This window comes from Oncorhynchus keta, chromosome 15, assembly GCF_023373465.1.
Source record: "Oncorhynchus keta strain PuntledgeMale-10-30-2019 chromosome 15, Oket_V2, whole genome shotgun sequence".
Classification (NCBI taxonomy): domain Eukaryota; kingdom Metazoa; phylum Chordata; class Actinopteri; order Salmoniformes; family Salmonidae; genus Oncorhynchus; species Oncorhynchus keta.
This window is the reverse complement of record NC_068435.1, coordinates 37,387,961-37,406,977: the sequence shown is the minus strand read 5'-3', so window position 1 is coordinate 37,406,977 and position 19,017 is coordinate 37,387,961. Positions and strand designations below refer to the sequence as shown.

Below are 19,017 nucleotides of genomic sequence, written 5' to 3'. Positions count from 1 at the left end.
ACGAACGCACCAAAAGATTACCACGTCATCGTCTGGGTTTCTGTTATTAGAATAAATACGTTCGAATGGCGGAGTGGAAGCTGACAGAATACGGTCTGGCGCTGGGATAATCTTTTACACCATTACAATGATTATATCTAAAACACATCTGGACTAGGTATAAAGTAGGCTCCAGCTAAATGATGCTGTGGCTAGATAACGAACTTCAGCAGACAAACTAACCGGCTCGTTTGCCTGTTGCTGTTATATAAATGGATTGTATTGGAACAAAACAAGCTTGTTTTGGCTTGTGACGGGGTAAGAAAAAGGAAACTTTTTTGGACTGGATCATTTGAGAGAATCATCACCCCCCCCCAAAAAAAATGTCCTGCCACTGTGGACTGAACAATTCCACTACGAATGGGCGTTTATGACATACACAGGTACCAAACAAAATATGTTGATCTGTTTTAACCAATCGATTGTTTTAGATTGTGATGACTACACACTTTAATACTATAACATCACCAATCTGAGGTTAAAAAAAAAGGATGTGCATTTCCTGTCATTCTTGTGTGGTGAAAACGTTAATGTCCGTCTGTATTGTAGTAAAACGGTCTGTCCACCATAGGGAAATTAGCCTTATATAAAATGTATTATTTCGATTTAGGATGATACTAAATTAAGCACACTCACATATTTTTACAACAATTACATTCATTTCTCACTACTTTAACCATGAAGAGAAGGAAAAAAATATCCTCAACGCAATTTAATTTAAATTTAGCACTCTAGACACACTCTCTAGTATGTAAACTTTGACGTTCCTTCTGTAAACTCTTCTTTGCAAGAATCAATGGGTATATATCATTTACATACGTCCCTTTAATCAGACCAAACCATAAAGTTAGCTCTTAAATGTAGCTTTATGTAAGTTAAAGGTGCACTATGTAGCAATTGCTCCACCAATATATGTTCAATAACCCATACTGTATTTTCATCTATTTGAAACTGGAAGTAAAAGATAGACAGATCCACAAAGAATCCCATTTGTGTGCATCATTATAATAGTACTCATCTTTTGTGTCTTTTTAATATAAATTAATATGCATGTGTGCATCATTATAAGGTAACTCATCTTTTGTCTATTTTTTTGTAATATCTTCATTTATCCTCCATTTATCCTCCCACTTGTAGTGTTTTCAAAATATCCCTTCACATATATACCCTCAGAACACCCATCAAGAGAGGCATAATATGTCAAACGGTGTAGAATTTCAGGAAATACATTTTAAAATGTCATTGAAAAATGGGGGAGTACCCCCCCCATCTAATGTTCGTTCTCCCAGTATCTACACCACATTTCTCCCTTGGTGTGTGTGTGTGTCACAAGATCCGGGATGAAGTTTCTGCTAGGTTCAGATCTAGGATCAGCGTCCCTCTCCTAATTCTAACCTTGGCCATAAATGGGGAAAATGTGAAACTAACCCAAGATCAGCATGTAGGGGCAACTTCACCCGTCATTGTTGTAAAGCCTCCTTTCCCTCGTGAAGAACGGGTGTATTACTGACGTAGAAACCATACAGTGGAGTTTGACATGAACACAAAATGTACAACACACGACTTATTTTCAGCAGCAATTTCCAAATTTATTGAGACTGATTTGTTTTGCAAATAATAGTCAAGCTAATTTCCACTAAACATTAAGTTAGAACGAGGCCTGGGGTTAGCCCTTTAGGCTATCCCTCACAACAGGACGGTAGGGAAGTTCATGTTTGGCTATAAAAACAATCAAGCGATCAGCACTATACAGAAAATCTTCCCACTTTAATCCTCCCAAACAGATCAAGGGGTTTGATTATTTAACACATCTTCGTTACAAACACAGGTTTATGATAATCAATATAAAGTCAGTATCATATTGAACAAAATTCCCAACAAAGAACAGTAAAGTTTCAAGCATCTCACTTTACAAATGAAAGACACCTTGCGAAACATGAGAGAAAATAAATAATATATAATAGTAATATCAATTTATATATATATATATGAACACATCACTCTTAGTAAAGAACATAGTCTTAAAATAAAAAATAAGAATTTTGAAATATAGTATACTCTTCATATCACCATGTCTATGGCTTTGTGATTTGCACATATGAATCAAGCTATACAGGCTAAATCAGGATTTGAATTTTGTACACATCTAAGAAAGGATTTGCCATATTCATCTTCTGAAAGCAAACAGCTCTAGTTGTTCCTGGTGTGAAATGAGCCAGCTGTGTGCGGATGTTAGAGACTTTGGTATGACAAATGAGAGACGTGCAGTTAAGACCATAAAACCACAAAGGATTAATGAACTCAGAAACAGAAACATATAGCTGCATTTTTTTGTCTCAACTTTTTGCACCTGTGATTGAGATAAAATATATGATTTCCGTTTCTCTTGAAACACACACACACACCCATGCAGGCACACCCACACACACACCCATGCACACACCCATGCAGGCACACCCACGCACACACCGGTAAAACAGATCGAGGCACATTGTTGAGGGGATTGGATGGCAAATATTTCCTGAATTACAACCCAAGACAAGGAAGAAGAAGACACAGGCAGGTGATGATGAGAAGAGAAGTTCACAGGAGTCTGGACTGGAAAAACACTGGGTGGATGACAGAGAAATATCACTGATACTGCACTACTTCCAAACACACTGCACTTCTGGACAATCTGGACAATCCCATTATATTCAGCCATTAACATTCAACATATCCACCCAACGTCATTTGTTTCCTTTCTGAAAACTTCAACAGATTAGAGATTTCTGATGGATGGGTCAAATTAAAATAATGCAACTTGATTAAAGCTCGTCACCACACATGGAGAAGGCATTTCCAACCAGTGTAATCAAACGGACATCAGAGGGGTGTTCGTTGGATACGGTGTTTAGCATTGGGACAGATGGAAAAAATGAAGTGTGGCAGATGGTATGTTTGCAACCACCTCTGGCAAACCAACTCCAATTCCCAGAGCCAACATTGTGGCTCACTCTGTTCCTGTACCTTGTAGCATCCAGGCACTCCAAAACATGTCTTGTAGGTCTGGAAGGGGACCTTGCCCTTTGATAGGCCAAGTTGAAATATATAATATTTACACCAGTCCGATCATTTCAGACCTACAAAAAGTATATAGGGGTTGGGGCCAGGGGTAGATTTGGGATTGGGCTTATGTTTAGGATATACAGTAGACCTTTGGAAACCATGGCAACAAGACCAATAAAGAAAAGAGGGATTAAAGATGCGATCTCCAGCAGGTCTAGACTAGCAGGTCACAAGACTCTTCATATACAAGTATTCCGTATGTATACAAACTGAAAAATAAACTAAATAACTACATCCAAGCAAAATTATTAGACCACAATGAATTGAAAATATTTGCACCTGCACACGCACGGTTGAAACAAAAGCACTTGATACAATGTCTTAGATTGTTTTTGGTATGACGTTAATGAATTAGTGTATGTCAGTAATATAGACGCATGTGCCATAGCGTACACACAGTAAGTTCTGATCCATAGCTAACTTAGAATAACTTCCTCTAATTTGTCTTTCTCTGTAAAAACCAAATACAACAGAAAACCAGAGAACTTTCACGATATAACTAATCAGAAAAGCAGAGAACTGGCTGATATAACTAATCAGAAAAGCAGAGAACTGGCTGATATAACTAATCAGAAAAGCAGAGAATGGCTGATATAACTAATCAGAAAAGCAGAGAACTGGCTGATATAACTAATCAGAAAAGCAGAGAACTGGCTGATATAACTAATCAGAAAAGCAGAGAACTGGCTGATATAACTAATCAGAAAAGCAGAGAACTGGCTGATATAACTAATCAGAAAAGCAGAGAACTGGCTGATATAACTAATCAGAAAAGCAGAGAACTGGCTGATATAACTAATCAGAAAAGTAGAGAACTGGCTGATATAACTAATCAGAAAAACAGAGAACTGGCTGATATAACTAATCAGAAAAGCAGAGAACTGGCTGATATAACTAATCAGAAAAGCAGAGAACTGGCTGATATAACTAATCAGAAAAGCAGAGAACTGGCTGATATAACTAATCAGAAAAGTAGAGAACTGGCTGATATAACTAATCAGAAAAACAGAGAACTGGCTGATATAACTAATCAGAAAAGCAGAGAACTGGCTGATATAACTAATCAGAAAAGCAGAGAACTGGCTGATATAACTAATGAGAAAAGCAGAGAACTGGCTGATATAACTAATCAGAAAAGCAGAGAACTGGCTGATATAACTAATCAGAAAAGCAGAGAACTGGCTGATATAACTAATCAGAAAAGCAGAGAACTGGCTGATATAACTAATCAGAAAAGCCACATGGCTCGCTGTCCACAACAAGGCCAAATGTAAAAGATTTCCTTATACAACATATAAAACATCAAAAATAAAATGCACAATAATGCATCCAGCACTTAATAATCATAATGTTAATAATGTAATCATAACAACAATAGTCTTACTTCTGATCATCATAAGACTCAAAATGGTCAAATAACAGGAAATCATCTGAAGGAAATCAATACACATCTCACATGCGTGTGCACGCATCCACACACTGTGCCCACAGAAGGCATTCGACAGAGTGGAGGGAATGCCTTTATAGTATAATAATTCCACTACAAAAACATGGATTTTCATAAATGACCTTTTCAAACAAAAGAAAGCGTCATAAAATCACGCAACAGAACAGGCCACTCCCTGGATGGACTCGAGCAGAAGCCTGACCTTGTCTTTACAAATGTCCTCACCAAAAAGAAAGATGAGCCATCATTTAAGGTCCACTAAGATGTAAAAGTGCGCATATTCTGTATTGATGGTGAAATATACAAATGATCACTAAACAGAGGTTTTAAAGAGTAAAGAGATAGAACATGAGATGGAAGGACAGAATGGGTCAGGAGGAGAGACTCAATGTAAGCCATGTAGCGACATGTACAATAGTTTTATAGTGTGATTGTTTTGGCATGAGATTTGACCCGTCATCATTGTGTATGTAGTCCGTCTCTCTCACTCCTCTATCGGCCCACTTGTCGTATAGGGAAATGGTACACAAATAAGCATTTCTTCACCTTTCCTCAGACAAGACAACCTCTCTCATTCTGGGAGTAAATGTCTGAAGTAGAGGTCTGGATACTGCATTGTTAGTAACATAACCATTTCGCTGCACCGCTATATACCACCTATTAAACTGTGTATGCGACCAAAAAACGTTGATATCCTCTCTGAAAGTAGAGAGCAATTACATCTGGAGTGATGGGTTATGTTCCTGCATAGTGTTCCCTCTCTCCTCCCATCTCTAACACTCCCTATCTTCAACGCTCCCTCTTGCTCAGTCTACTAGAATCCCTGTGGCTTGTTTGTATGCACATTTGCTCAACCTTTTTCATAATTCTCACCGCAGCTCAACAGAAATGCATGGTAACTTAAGTGGAGGAGAAAGAACCCATTGAAAGGCATAGGCTTTATAATCAGCAAACTACAGCACAAGCATACTAATATCCATATATATCCATATATATATATATATATATATATATATATATATATATATATATATATATACAGTCATGAGGACATACAATATATCCTTAAAGGTAGGTGCGGTCACCAAGTTGTGTAGTTAAAAATCAGATTGAAAATGTAAACCACAGGTTGTGGGCATTGACAGGATTCTTGTCGACGTTAAAGTGCAAGTCTGTGGCAGTTTCACTCTGCAGGAGACAATGTGCCGACCGATGACCGACGCGTGCATCTTTGCAATAGATAAAAGATTGTCCCAAAAATGTATAGACAGTCCCCAAATAGGACTGCATGGCAACAGGACACCACCTTAGCATTTTTCCAAACTGTTAACAATTCGTCATGTCAATGGCGACTGTGAACACAAATGGCCACAGTCCAACATCACCCAAGACCGTTTAATAAGTCCTCATTGGACCCAGTGTGACAGGTGGACAACTAAACCAATGGACAGACTCTGGTCTGGTCCTCATCAGAAACAAGAAAAAAACGAAACTAAAGAGGAAAGAAACTGGATCAGAAAGGTGGTGAGCAGAAAGAGACTCTCTTCTCTCAATCGCTCTCCGTGGCAATCATCAGCACAGGGCTCAGCTTGTGTGTGTGGCCCCTGTCAATATAGATCATTGTCATGTATCGCCCGCATACCCTACTCAGAGGAAGGCCTGCCCATGAACATGGGTAAATAGAGCTGTCTCTGCCTGAGACATTCCAACAGATCCACAATAGATCCTAAATGATCCCATGGGATCCTAAGAGATCCAGCCGAAATCCTTCTCGCTCCCGTTGTGCTGAACCCGCTCTGGCTCAGAATCATTGCTCTCCTCCTTGTCATTGTCCATCGCCCCGTCTCCCGCCGTCATCATCATCCCTGAGTCATCCTTCCACTTCCTTCCCTTGTCATCCACCTCTCCTATTATCTCTCCATCCCCTTCCGTCATCATCTCTTCCTCTCCGTCACCGTCGCACTCTGTCTGGTCATCAGGGAAATGGTGGTCACCGGGATACAGCTCGTCCTCTGGGGAGAGGTCTCCGCCCACTTCCCCGTTGTTGTCCAATAACGCGGCCATGCCCCGCCCGGAACAGTCAGCGCAGACTCCATGGCGACGGGAGCCGTGTTTGATTCCGACACTGGCTGCCGACATGAAGACCCGGCTGCAGACCTTACACACATACTTCTTGTCCTTACTGTGGACCTGTAGGAGAGACACACATTAACACACAACCTACACACATACTTCTTGTCCTTACTGTGGACCTGTAGGAGAGACACACATTAACACACAACCTACACACATACTTCTTGTCCTTACTGTGGACCTGTAGGAGAGACACACATTAACACACAACCTACACACATACTTCTTGTCCTTACTGTGGACCTGTAGGAGAGACACACATTAACACACAACCTACACACATACTTCTTGTCCTTACTGTGGACCTGTAGGAGAGACACACATTAACACACAACCTACACACATACTTCTTGTCCTTACTGTGGACCTGTAGGAGAGACACACATTAACACACAACCTACACACATACTTCTTGTCCTTACTGTGGACTCTGCTCTCTGAACTCCTCTCCCCTGAGCACAGGACAGCAGCTGACTGGGACTCTGCTCTCTGAACTCCTCTCCCCTGAGCACAGCACAGCAGCTGACTGGGACTCTGCTCTCTGAACTCCTCTCCCTTGAGCACAGCACAGCAGCTGACTGGGACTCTGCTCTCTGAACTCCTCTCCCCTGAGCACAGCACAGCAGCTGACTGGGACTCTGCTCTCTGAACTCCTCTCCCCTGAGCACAGCACAGCAGCTGACTGGGACTCTGCTCTCTGAACTCCTCTCCCCTGAGCACAGCACAGCAGCTGACTGGGACTCTGCTCTCTGAACTCCTCCCCTGAGCACAGCACAGCAGCTGATTGGGCTCTCTGTGACTGTCTGCTACTGCACTGCTCTTACCAGTGTGTGTCTCAGCTCACTGCTGTACCCCGGTGGTGACTGTCTGCTACTGCACTGCTCTTACCAGTGTGTGTCTCAGCTCACTGCTGTACCCCGGTGGTGACTGTCTGCTACTGCACCGCTCTTACCAGTGTGTGTCTCTTCATGTGCTCCCTCCTGGTGAACTTCTTGCCACAGATCTCACAGGGGTAGGGCCTCTCACCCGTGTGGGAGCGCATGTGCCTCTTTAGGATGCACTGGTGCATTGCAGAGAAACTACAGTAGGGACACTTAAACTTCTTACGGATCACTGTGAAGTCATTCACTGGAGAGAGAGAGAGAGAGAAAGAGAGAGAGAGAGAGAGAGAGAGAGAGAGAAAGAGAGAGATTAGTTTGCATCTAGTCTGCGTGAGTTAAATCACAGTTTTTTTAAAGCTTATTCAAAAGTTTTAAAACTTCTACATCAGTTAGATTAATAAAATACCAGAAGTGAAATTTAAGTGACGGGTTCAATTGATCAAAGACACAGGTTTGAAAGACACTGACATCCTATATTTAACATTAGAGTGTATTACCAACTCTGATGCCCACCTAAATGTCAGTGTCTAGTCTATTGGATCAAACAAAGACATCAGAGAGAGACAGAGAACAATACAGTAAGGATAAAGGCCTACAATAGAGCGACATCTCCACTTTACATAATAGATCAACTCAGGATGAATTGGGTTAAGATCAACACACACGTGAGATCAGGCACAGACTACATACATACAAAGGTTAAAGGGGAGGGCGATGATGGAGAGATATTACAACACAGCAGGGCTTGGATAGACGGCTATGAAAGCTCTATATCTACACATGACATATAACAGGTAACCCACAGGAGGAATCATGTACTGTACAGACCGACACACATGAGATTGAGAACTTGCTCGATACTTACAGCGGTGAAGTCAGGTAAAAGGGAGACAGTACATAATAATACCATCCTGTTGATTTTCAGCTTCTACAGCAGGGCTCTCCAACTCTGTTCCTGGGGTGCCACCCTCCTTTATGTTTTCACCCCAATCCCAGCTGAACCTGACCTTATCGACCAGCTAATTATTACAGTCAAGTGCGCTAGTTTAGGGTTGGAGCCAAACCTACAGGACGGCATAGCTCTCCAGAAACAGGGTTTGGAGAGCCCTATTCTACAGCCTCCCGCTAAGCCCACTAATTCAACGTCTAAAGGCTAAGTCGATGCTCCGGCAGACATATTGTGTTGATGTCTGTGTGTTCACACAGGCGTCTTACCCGGACGTTGACTAAATGTGTTCGGGCAAAAAGCGTCCCACTGGGGACAGGCGTCAATTCAATGTCTATTCCACGTTGATTCCACATGATTTCTCTGAAATGACCTGGAAACAATGCTGGTTCAACCAGTGTGTTAACAGACTGCGTGAGGAGCAAACCTCAAGTAAGACAAGACCAGTGGGGGTGTGACACACATGTTGGTTACCTGACATTAGGAAGGCTCAGGGAGTCAGAATAGAAAACATGACCAGCTCATCCGACCTTAAACTGTTAGCAATGACTTGGTTGGGAAACATGGCCGTAACTCAAAGTCTATGGAGCAGAGTCTATATCCACAACCAAAAGCCTTTTACATGGCCGTAACTCAAAGTCTATGGAGCAGAGTCTATATCCACAACCAGAAGCCTTTTACATGGCAGTAACTCAAAGTCTATGGAGCAGAGTCTATATCTACAACCAGAAGCCTTTTACATGGCAGTAACTCAAAGTCTATGGAGCAGAGTCTATATCTACAACCAGAAGCCTTTTACATGGCAGTAACTCAAAGTCTATGGAGCAGAGTCTATATCCACAACCAGAAGCCTTTTACATGGCAGTAACTCAAAGTCTATGGAGCAGAGTCTATATCCACAACCAGAAGCCTTTTACATGGCCGTAACTCAAAGTCTATGGAGCAGAGTCTATATCTGCAACCAAAAGCTTTTTACATGGCCGTAACTCAAAGTCTATGGAGCAGAGTCTATATCTACAACCAAAGCCTTTTACAAGGCCGTAATTCAAAGTCTATGGAGCAGAGTCTATATCCACAACCAAAAGCCTTTTACATGGCCGTAACTCAAAGTCTATGGAGCAGAGTCTATATCTACAACCAAAGCCTTTTACATGGCCGTAACTCAAAGTCTATGGAGCAGAGTCTATATCCACAAGCAAAAGCCTTTTACATGGCCGTAACTCAAAGTCTATGGAGCAGAGTCTATATCTACAACCAAAAGCCTTTTACATGGCCGTAACTCAAAGTCTATGGAGCAGAGTCTATATCCACAACCAAAAGCTTTTTATATGGCCGTAACTCAAAGTCTATGGAGCAGAGTCTATATCCACAACCAAAAGCCTTTTACATGGCCGTAACTCAAAGTCTATGGAACAGAGTCTATATCTACAACCAGAAGCCTTTTACATGGCAGTAACTCAAAGTCTATGGAGCAGAGTCTATATCCACAACCAGAAGCCTTTTACATGGCCGTAACTCAAAGTCTATGGAGCAGAGTCTATATCTACAACCAAAAGCCTTTTACATGGCCGTAACTGAAAGTCTATGCAGCAGAGTCTATATCCACAACCAAAAGCCTTTTACATGGCCGTAACTCAAAGTCTATGGAGCAGAGTCTATATCTACGACCAAAAGCCTTTTACATGGCCGTAACTCAAAGTCTATGGAGCAGAGTCTATATCCACAACCAAAAGCCTTTTACATGGCCGTAACTCAAAGTCTATGGAGCAGAGTCTATATCTACGACCAAAAGCCTTTTACATGGCCGTAACTCAAAGTCTATGGAGCAGAGTCTATATCCACAACCAGAAGCCTTTTACATGGCCGTAACTCAAAGTCTATGGAGCAGAGTCTATATCCACAACCAGAAGCCTTTTACATGGCCGTAACTCAAAGTCTATGGAGCAGAGTCTATATCTACAACCAAAAGCCTTTTACATGGCCGTAACTGAAAGTCTATGCAGCAGAGTCTATATCCACAACCAAAAGCCTTTTACATGGCCGTAACTCAAAGTCTATGGAGCAGAGTCTATATCTACGACCAAAAGCCTTTTACATGGCCGTAACTCAAAGTCTATGGAGCAGAGTCTATATCCACAACCAAAAGCCTTTTACATGGCCGTAACTCAAAGTCTATGGAGCAGAGTCTATATCTACAACCAAAGCTTTTTACATGGCCGTAACTCAAAGTCTATGGAGCAGAGTCTATATCCACAACCAAAGCTTTTTACATGGCAGTAACTCAAAGTCTATGGAGCAGAGTCTATATCTACAACCAAAGCTTTTTACATGGCAGTAACTCAAAGTCTATGGAGCAGAGTCTATATCCACAACCAAAAGCCTTTTACATGGCCGTAACTCAAAGTCTATGGAGCAGAGTCTATATCCACAACCAGAAGCCTTTTACATGGCCGTAACTCAAAGTCTATGGAGCAGAGTCTATATCCACAACCAGAAGCCTTTTACATGGCCGTAACTCAAAGTCTATGGAGCAGAGTCTATATCTACAACCAAAAGCCTTTTACATGGCCGTAACTGAAAGTCTATGCAGCAGAGTCTATATCCACAACCAAAAGCCTTTTACATGGCCGTAACTCAAAGTCTATGGAGCAGAGTCTATATCTACGACCAAAAGCCTTTTACATGGCCGTAACTCAAAGTCTATGGAGCAGAGTCTATATCCACAACCAGAAGCCTTTTACATGGCCGTAACTCAAAGTCTATGGAGCAGAGTCTATATCCACAACCAGAAGCCTTTTACATGGCCGTAACTCAAAGTCTATGGAGCAGAGTCTATATCTACAACCAAAAGCCTTTTACATGGCCGTAACTGAAAGTCTATGCAGCAGAGTCTATATCCACAACCAAAAGCCTTTTACATGGCCGTAACTCAAAGTCTATGGAGCAGAGTCTATATCTACGACCAAAAGCCTTTTACATGGCCGTAACTCAAAGTCTATGGAGCAGAGTCTATATCCACAACCAAAAGCCTTTTACATGGCCGTAACTCAAAGTCTATGGAGCAGAGTCTATATCTACAACCAAAGCTTTTTACATGGCCGTAACTCAAAGTCTATGGAGCAGAGTCTATATCCACAACCAAAGCTTTTTACATGGCAGTAACTCAAAGTCTATGGAGCAGAGTCTATATCTACAACCAAAGCTTTTTACATGGCAGTAACTCAAAGTCTATGGAGCAGAGTCTATATCTACAACCAAAGCTTTTTACATGGCCGTAACGCAAAGTCTATGGAGCAGAGTCTATATCCACAACCAGAATCCTTTTACATAATCACACAGTATGCAGATATTACTTACCTGGTAAAACAATTTAGGAAAGGAAAATGAATGTTTGTTAAATGCATGATTTTATACAGTTTGTGTGTACTGTATATTTCTACATAACTACAGGACTCAAACACAACAAAACACTATCAGACCCGACGTCCACACGTGTTCCTTCACAGTTTATTGATTACAGAATACAAACCACCAGGAAATGGCATCAAACTTCAGAAAAATACATATTGATATATGATATTCGGGAATGGAAAGATAAAAAATACAGTCTAAAATACATTTTTACAAAACAAAACAACAACAACAGTGCAACTGAAATCAGCCTCATTTGCTCTTTATAAAAAGGCCTAATACCATCTGGTCTGTAATCAGTCTGGATTCACATGAGAGGAGCCTAGCCTGCTTCCCTGTTTTGACCATAGGCCAGAGTCTTTCTCCCCGAAAAAAAGAGACCCCATATTTTTAGGGGTTGACATTTGACTGAGTTTTTTTCTATGTCAGCTCAGGGATGAGTTTCTTAAACAAGACGACAAGTTCCACTTGCTCCATTCTCATATCTGTTTGTGTGAAAAACACCAACATGACCTACAGGGCATGTGACACCCTAGAGTGCACTGCTTTTGACCAGAATCATAATGGCTGATGCCCATAAAGTTCATGAATGGGGCCTCTGCTCGTCCCTTTGAGTAATATTCACAGTATGGGTAGAGACACATATTGACCAGGACTGGCAAACACAGCTTTATCTTGTCATTGCCCTTTGGGGGTTGACACAAGGTTGGCTTTTTTTGGTCAGATGCATTTGTAAAAGGTCCAGTGTGAATCCAAATGTGATTGAATGAGTGGTTGGTTGATTGGCTAATTGGTTGATGCCCTCCCATGAAATTAGGACACTACATGCTACTGTACTACAGTCAAACAGCCAGAAAAATACCCCTCAGAATGATCGGAATGAGGAAGCGGAGACTATTCCCAGCTAACAGAGAGAACTTTTCTGTAATGTTCCCCTGATGTTTGAGTGTCCAGTTTTCTGTTAGTTAGGTGAACATTTTATGTATGTTAGCAAAAACCTCCTGAGACCCTATTTAACATGTTTTGGTGTTAAACACCTCTTGAAACTAGGGGGCACTATTTTCATTTTTGGAAAAATAACGTTCCCAAAGTAATCAAGCTATTTTTCAGGACCAGATCATAGAATATGCATATAATTGATAGCTTAGGATAGAAAACACTCTAAAGTTTCCAAAACTGTAAAAATATTGTCTGTGAGTATAACAGAACTGATATTGCAGGCGAAAGCCTGAGAAAAATCCAATCAGGAAGTGACTCTTATTTAGAAACCTCTGCGTTCCTATGCGTCCCTATTGAGCAGTGAAAGTGATATCAACCAGATTCCTTTTTATATGGCTTCCCTAATGGGTCTAGGGTCAGAAGACATAGTTTCAGGCTTTTATTTTGAAAAATTAGTGTGAGCGACAACATTGCGTCAGTGGTCAGCTGGTGGCTCTCAGAGTGATATGTGCATAATAGACAAATGCGGCCATTGTTTCTCTCGCTCCTACTAAGAAGCCAACTGACCCGGTTGATATATTATCGAATAGATATTTGAAAAACACCTTGAGGATTGATTCTAAAAAATGTTTGCCATGTTTCTGTCGATATTATGGATCTAATTTGGAATATTTTTCGGCGTTGTCGGGACCGCAATTTCTGGTCGATTTCTCAGCCAAACGTGAAGAACAAACGGAGCTATTTCGGCTACACAAAATAATCTTTATGGAAAAAATGAACATTTGCTATCTAACTGGGAGTCTCATGAGTGAAAACATCCGAAGCTCATCAAAGGTAAACGATTTAATTTGATTGCTTTTCTAATTTTCGTGACCAAGCTGCCTGCTGCTAGCTAGGCATAATGCTATGCTTGGCTATCGATAAACTTACACAAATGCTTGTCTTGCTTTGGCTGTAAAGCATAATTTCAAAATCTGAGATGACAGGGTGATTAACAAAAGGCTAAGCTGTGTTTCAATATATTTCACTTGTGATGTCATGAATATGAATATTTTCGAGTAATATTTTTTGTCCGTTGCGTTATGCTAATTAGTGTCAGTTAGGAGAGCATTCCTTTAATGTCAAACAAAACTAACTTACCCAGAACGTGGTTACCATGTTCTCAGAATATCCCATATTAATGTTCTAGACACGTTTCATGGGACGTTGAAAGAACATTCATGTGTCCAGTTTTCTGAGGGTTGGGAGAAATAATCCAGCAACGTCACAGCAAGCATACATTTAGTGGGAACGTTGCAGGAACATTCAGGTGTCCAGTTATGAGGATTAGGAGAATATTCCACACATTTTACACCAAACATACACAGAACATGGTTGCCATGTTCTCAGAATATAAGATATGAATGTTCTAGACCAGTTTAATTAAAACGTTGCAATACACAGGTTTAAAAAAAAAGAGGACATTCTGTCATAGTCCTGAAATTGCATCCCGGAGTTGCCTCTTCACTGTTGACGTTGAGACTGGTGTTTTGCGGATACTATTTAATGAAGCTGCTAGTTGAGGACTTGTGAGGCGTCTGTTTCTCAAACTAGACAATCTAATGTACTCGTCCTCTTGCTCAGTTGTGCACCGTGGCCTCCCACTCCTCTTTGTATTCTGGTTAGAGACAGTTTACGCTGTTCTGTGAAGGGAGTAGTACACAGCATTGTACGAGATCTTCAGTTTCTTGACAATTTCTCGCATGGAATAGCCTTCATTTCTCAGAACAAGAATAGACGGATGAGTTTCTGGCCATTTTGAGCCTGTAATCAAACCCACAAATGCTGATGCTCCAGATAGTCAACTACTCTAAAGAAGGCCAGTTTTATTGCTTCTTTAATCAAAACAACAGTTTTCAGCTGTGCTAACATAATTGCAAAAGGGTTTTCTAATGATCAATTAGCCTTTTAAAATGATAAACTTGGATTAGCTAACTCAACGTGCCATTGGAACACAGGAGTGATGGTTGTTGATAATGGGCCTCTGTACACCTATGTAGATATTCCATTAAAAAAATCAGCCGTTTCCAGCTACAATAGTAATTTACAACATTAACAATGTCTACACTGTATTTCTGATCAATGTGATGTTATTTTAACGTACAAAAAGTGTTTTTCTTTCAAAAACAAGGACATTTCTAAGTGACCCCAAACTATTGAATGGTAGTGTACATGATTGCACTGTTCATTTATAAAGTAGTTACTATTCAACATGTCTACACCGGGGATCTAAACTCACAACCTTTAGGTTCACGGTATTCTAATCTTTAAAAGCACCGTGTGTGTGTCCCTAACCTTGCCAACAGACAAAGAGCTGTGAATGGAACAGTGGTTAGCCAATCAGAGCCTTGACTCTGCAACAGAAACAAGGGGTGGTGTGTAAAGAAACACCTCTTTAGGGACATCCCTGAAACAAGCTGGGAACTAGACTAAAACCTCCACAGAACGTTCTAGAACATGAATATCTTGTATTCTGAGAACATGGTAACCATTTTCTGTGTATGTTTGGTGTGACATTGATAAAATGTTATCTTAACCCTCAGACATCTGGACACATGAATGTTCCTGCAACGTTCCCAGAAATTGTGTCTATAAAATGAATATCTTACATTCTGTGAACATGGTAACCACGTTTTGGGTATGTTTTGAGTGACCGTTGATGTCCTAATGAGACTCCTAAGGGAATGTTCTCCAATGTTGTGGGAACATTTGTTGTTAGCTGGGTTTTAGGAGTCATCTCTCTCAGAGATGAACATTTATTGCGAGACAGCATTTTAGTCAAACCACTCAAACACTGTGACATGTTTAAGTCCTTAAGGACCAACAGAGAGCGAGAGACAGAGAGAAAGAGAGAAAGAGAGAGAGAGACAGAGAGAGAGAGACAGAGAGAGAGAGACAGAGAGAGAGACAGAGAGAGAGAGAGAAAGAGAGCGAGAGAGAGAGAGAGAGAGAGACAGAGAGAAAGAGAGAGAGACAGAGAGAGAGTGAGAGAGAGAGACAGAGAGAGACAGAGAGAGAGTGAAAGAGAGAGAGAGACAGAGAGAGAGTGAGAAAGAGAGAAAGAGAGAGAGACAGAGAGAGAGTGAGAGAGAGAGACAGAGAGAGAGAGAAAGAGAGAGAGAGACAGAGAGAGAGAGACAGAGAGAGAGAGAGAGAGACAGAGAGAGAGTGAGAAAGAGAGAGAGAGTGAGAGACAGAGAGATAGAGAGAGAGAGAGCGAGAGACAGAGAGAAAGAGAGAGAGAGAGAGAGAGAGAGAGAGAGAGAGAAAGCGAGAGAGAGAGAGAGAGAGAGAGTGAGCAAGAGCGAGAGACAGAGAGACAGAGAGAAAGGGACAGAGAGAGACAGGGAGAGAGAGAGAGAGAGAGAGAGAGAGAGAGAGAGAGAGAGAGAGAGAGAGAGAGAGAGAGAGAGAGAGAGAGAGAGAGCTATGTGGTTCTACAATTCAGTTACTCAAATAGCATCAATCCAACAACCAAATTATACATTCAAAACTCATGGCCCTTGTTTTCAAATCATAGGAAGCAGGAGGAAGACAAACCGTCTGTAAGGAATTCCATTTAAGATACAGTAAGTGATAGGTTTGGCCTAGTTTTCAGTCCCACCCTGTCATTCACAAACATTACTCCCTGTACATCAACCACAGACTGTGTTACAATGAACAGTCTGCCCCTCTCTGACCACACCATCCAACCACACCATCCAACTCCATTTCCCATATACTCTCCCTCTCTATTCTTTTCAGGTCGGAGAGGTCATGCCCCTCCTCCGTCCACTTCCTCTTTAGCTGAAGAGTCTTAGTTCAATAAGGGCTGGAGCTGAGAAGAGCCAATTACTATTCTCCTTCAGCTGGGCTTATAGAGGGGGTAAGGAGGATTGGGAAGGGGATTTGGAACGATCCTAACCCCATCCCAACAGCATGTCTCTATTGTTTTAAGTTGCATCAGCACGGATCTGAAAACAACACAGGCCAACACAGACCAAATGTAGGAAAATGAAAATGCCTTCACAGAAACCTGCTTCCACCAGTCCAGTTAGTTCACACCAGAGCAGATGAAGGAAGGGAAACCAGTCATTGTCCCAAAACATTTAGTGATATCTCTGTCCTGAAATCCATTTAGGTGGAAGACGATTTGGGTAAACATTAGCCCCTAAGGGCCGTTGTATCTGTCACAGTTGTCGACTCTGAATGTGAGATGGTTTTACACCTGAGTTGTTTCAGTGAGTTTCCTGATTTTAATTAAAACAGATGATTGTGGCATTGTTTCCGACTAGATCAGAGTGTGCAGCATGAACACTGACAGTGAATGTGTCAGGTAAACAGGAGGTGGTGCTGACTTGTGGCGGCAGTCAGTTTCTGAACAGTTGTAGTGAGAAGTAAAGAACTGGAGATACAGATCTCCCTGTATGGAGAAGACGGCCTATAGGTTGAGCCCTGACACAGAGGGAGACAGGGGGCTGGGGGAAAGAACAAAGTTCCCCACTAAAGTCAGTTTTGTGTTTCGCCCCCTAATAGTGACGATTTAAAAAGGTACTGGAAGCTGATCCTAGACCTGATCCTATTTCCAACAGCAGCACAATATCATCAATGAAATGAGCAGCCCTATTTCAACTCCATAAACAAGTGACAGAATGACAAACAGACAGACAAACACGGACACCTATTTATATATATATTTAAATAAAGCTCTCAGTTGAGCAGTTACAGTACATTTTCACTGTTAACTTCACAAGCCTCCTCAAAAATATAGGCCCATATGTAAAAACCAAACATTTGATAAAATATTGGTCTTTAATCTTATAAATGTACAAATACTTACACATTTTGCACAGGCTGTATAAAATCTACCAGTGCTCTTACAAAAAAGCCATATGGGGCCCAGATCGACACTGATGTGAAGGGAGATATGGGTTTAGGGAGGGAGATATGGGTTTAGGGAGGGAGATATGGGTTTAGGGAGGGAGATATGGGTTTAGGGAGGGAGATATGGGTTTAGGGAGGGAGATACGGGTTTAGGGAGGGAGATATGGGTTTATGGAGGGAGATATGGGTTTATGGAGGGAGATATGGGTTTAGGGAGGGAGATATGGGTTTAGGGAGGGAGATATGGGTTTATGAAAGGAGATACGGGTTTAGGGAGGGAGATATGGGTTTATGGAGGGAGATATGGGTTTATGGAGGGAGATATGGGTTTAGGGAGGGAGATATGGGTTTATGGAGGGAGATAGGGGTTTATGGAGGGAGATAGGGGTTTATGGAGTAAGTGAAACCACAGGTCATAAAATGGCATGTATAGTGTGTGAGTGTGTGTGTTTGTGCGTACGTGGGTGTGCGTGCGTACGTGGGTGTGTGTGTGTGCTTGCGTGTGTGTGCGTGCGTACGTGTGTGTGCGTGCGTGCTTACGTGTGTGTGTGCGTGCGCGTGTGTGTGTGTGTGTGTGCATACGTGTGCGTGTGTGTGTGTGTGTGTGTGTGCATACGTGTGTGTGTGTGTGTGTGTGTGCGTACGTGGGTGTGTGTGTGTTTACGTGGGTGTGTGTGTGTTTGTTTACGTGTGTGTGTTTGTTTGTTTACGTGTGTGTGTTTACCTGTGTGTGTGTGTGTGTGTGCGTGCGTACGTGGGTGTGTGTGTGCTTACGTGTGTGTGCATGCGTACGTGGGTGTGTGTGTGTGCTTACGTGTGTGTGTGCGTGCGTACGTGGGTGTGTGTGTGCTTACGTGTGTGTGTGTTTGCGTACGTGGGTGTGTGTGTGCGTGTGTGTGTGTGCATACGTGGGTGTGTGTGTGTGTGTTTACGCGTGTGTGTGTGCGTACGTGGGTGTGTGTGTGTGTTTACGTGGGTGTGTGTGTTTGCGTGTGTGTGTGTGTGCATACGTGGGTGTGTTTGTGTGCGTACGTGGGTGTGTGTGTGTTTACGTGGGTGTGTGTGTGTGTGTTTACGTGTGTGCGTGTGTGTGTGTGTGTGTGTGTGTGTGTGCATACGTGGGTGTGTGTTTACTCTCTTTATCTTTGTATGCTTCCAAGCTCAATCGACCACATTCACATGGTGATGATGACTATTATGGTTGCTATGGG

The 19,017-nt window shown here is 41.8% G+C and overlaps 1 protein-coding gene and 1 long non-coding RNA gene across 11 annotated transcripts in view; both read right to left on the bottom strand.

The window, feature by feature from the left end:
* Positions 1-1,609: 1,609 nt before the first annotated feature.
* Positions 1,610-5,603, bottom strand: LOC127907648 (uncharacterized). Of its 9 annotated transcripts, XR_008065303.1 has the most exons (4): positions 4,261-5,603; positions 4,162-4,226; positions 3,997-4,094; positions 1,610-3,929 (listed from the first exon to the last, which is right to left on the bottom strand). It is a non-coding gene; the product is annotated as an uncharacterized LOC127907648 (long non-coding RNA). The 9 variants fall into 9 exon arrangements; XR_008065305.1 differs by lacking the exon at positions 3,997-4,094; XR_008065310.1 differs by lacking the exon at positions 3,997-4,094 and having other exon boundaries at positions 4,195-4,226.
* A 35-nt stretch (positions 5,604-5,638) lies between these two features.
* Positions 5,639-19,017, bottom strand: part of LOC118372349 (zinc finger and BTB domain-containing protein 46) — a 98,839-nt gene continuing 85,460 nt past the window's right edge. Inside the window, exons 4-5 of one of the 2 annotated variants that reach the window (XM_035758203.2) lie at positions 7,680-7,855; positions 5,639-6,784 (exon numbers count right to left, since the gene is read on the bottom strand). In XM_035758203.2, the coding sequence (XP_035614096.1) occupies positions 6,341-6,784; positions 7,680-7,855 (620 nt within the window). In that variant the 3' untranslated portion in view covers positions 5,639-6,340. Of the gene's footprint in view, positions 6,785-7,679; positions 7,856-12,039 lie in introns of those variants that run through there. The other variant, XM_052463970.1, reaches the window with a different exon arrangement.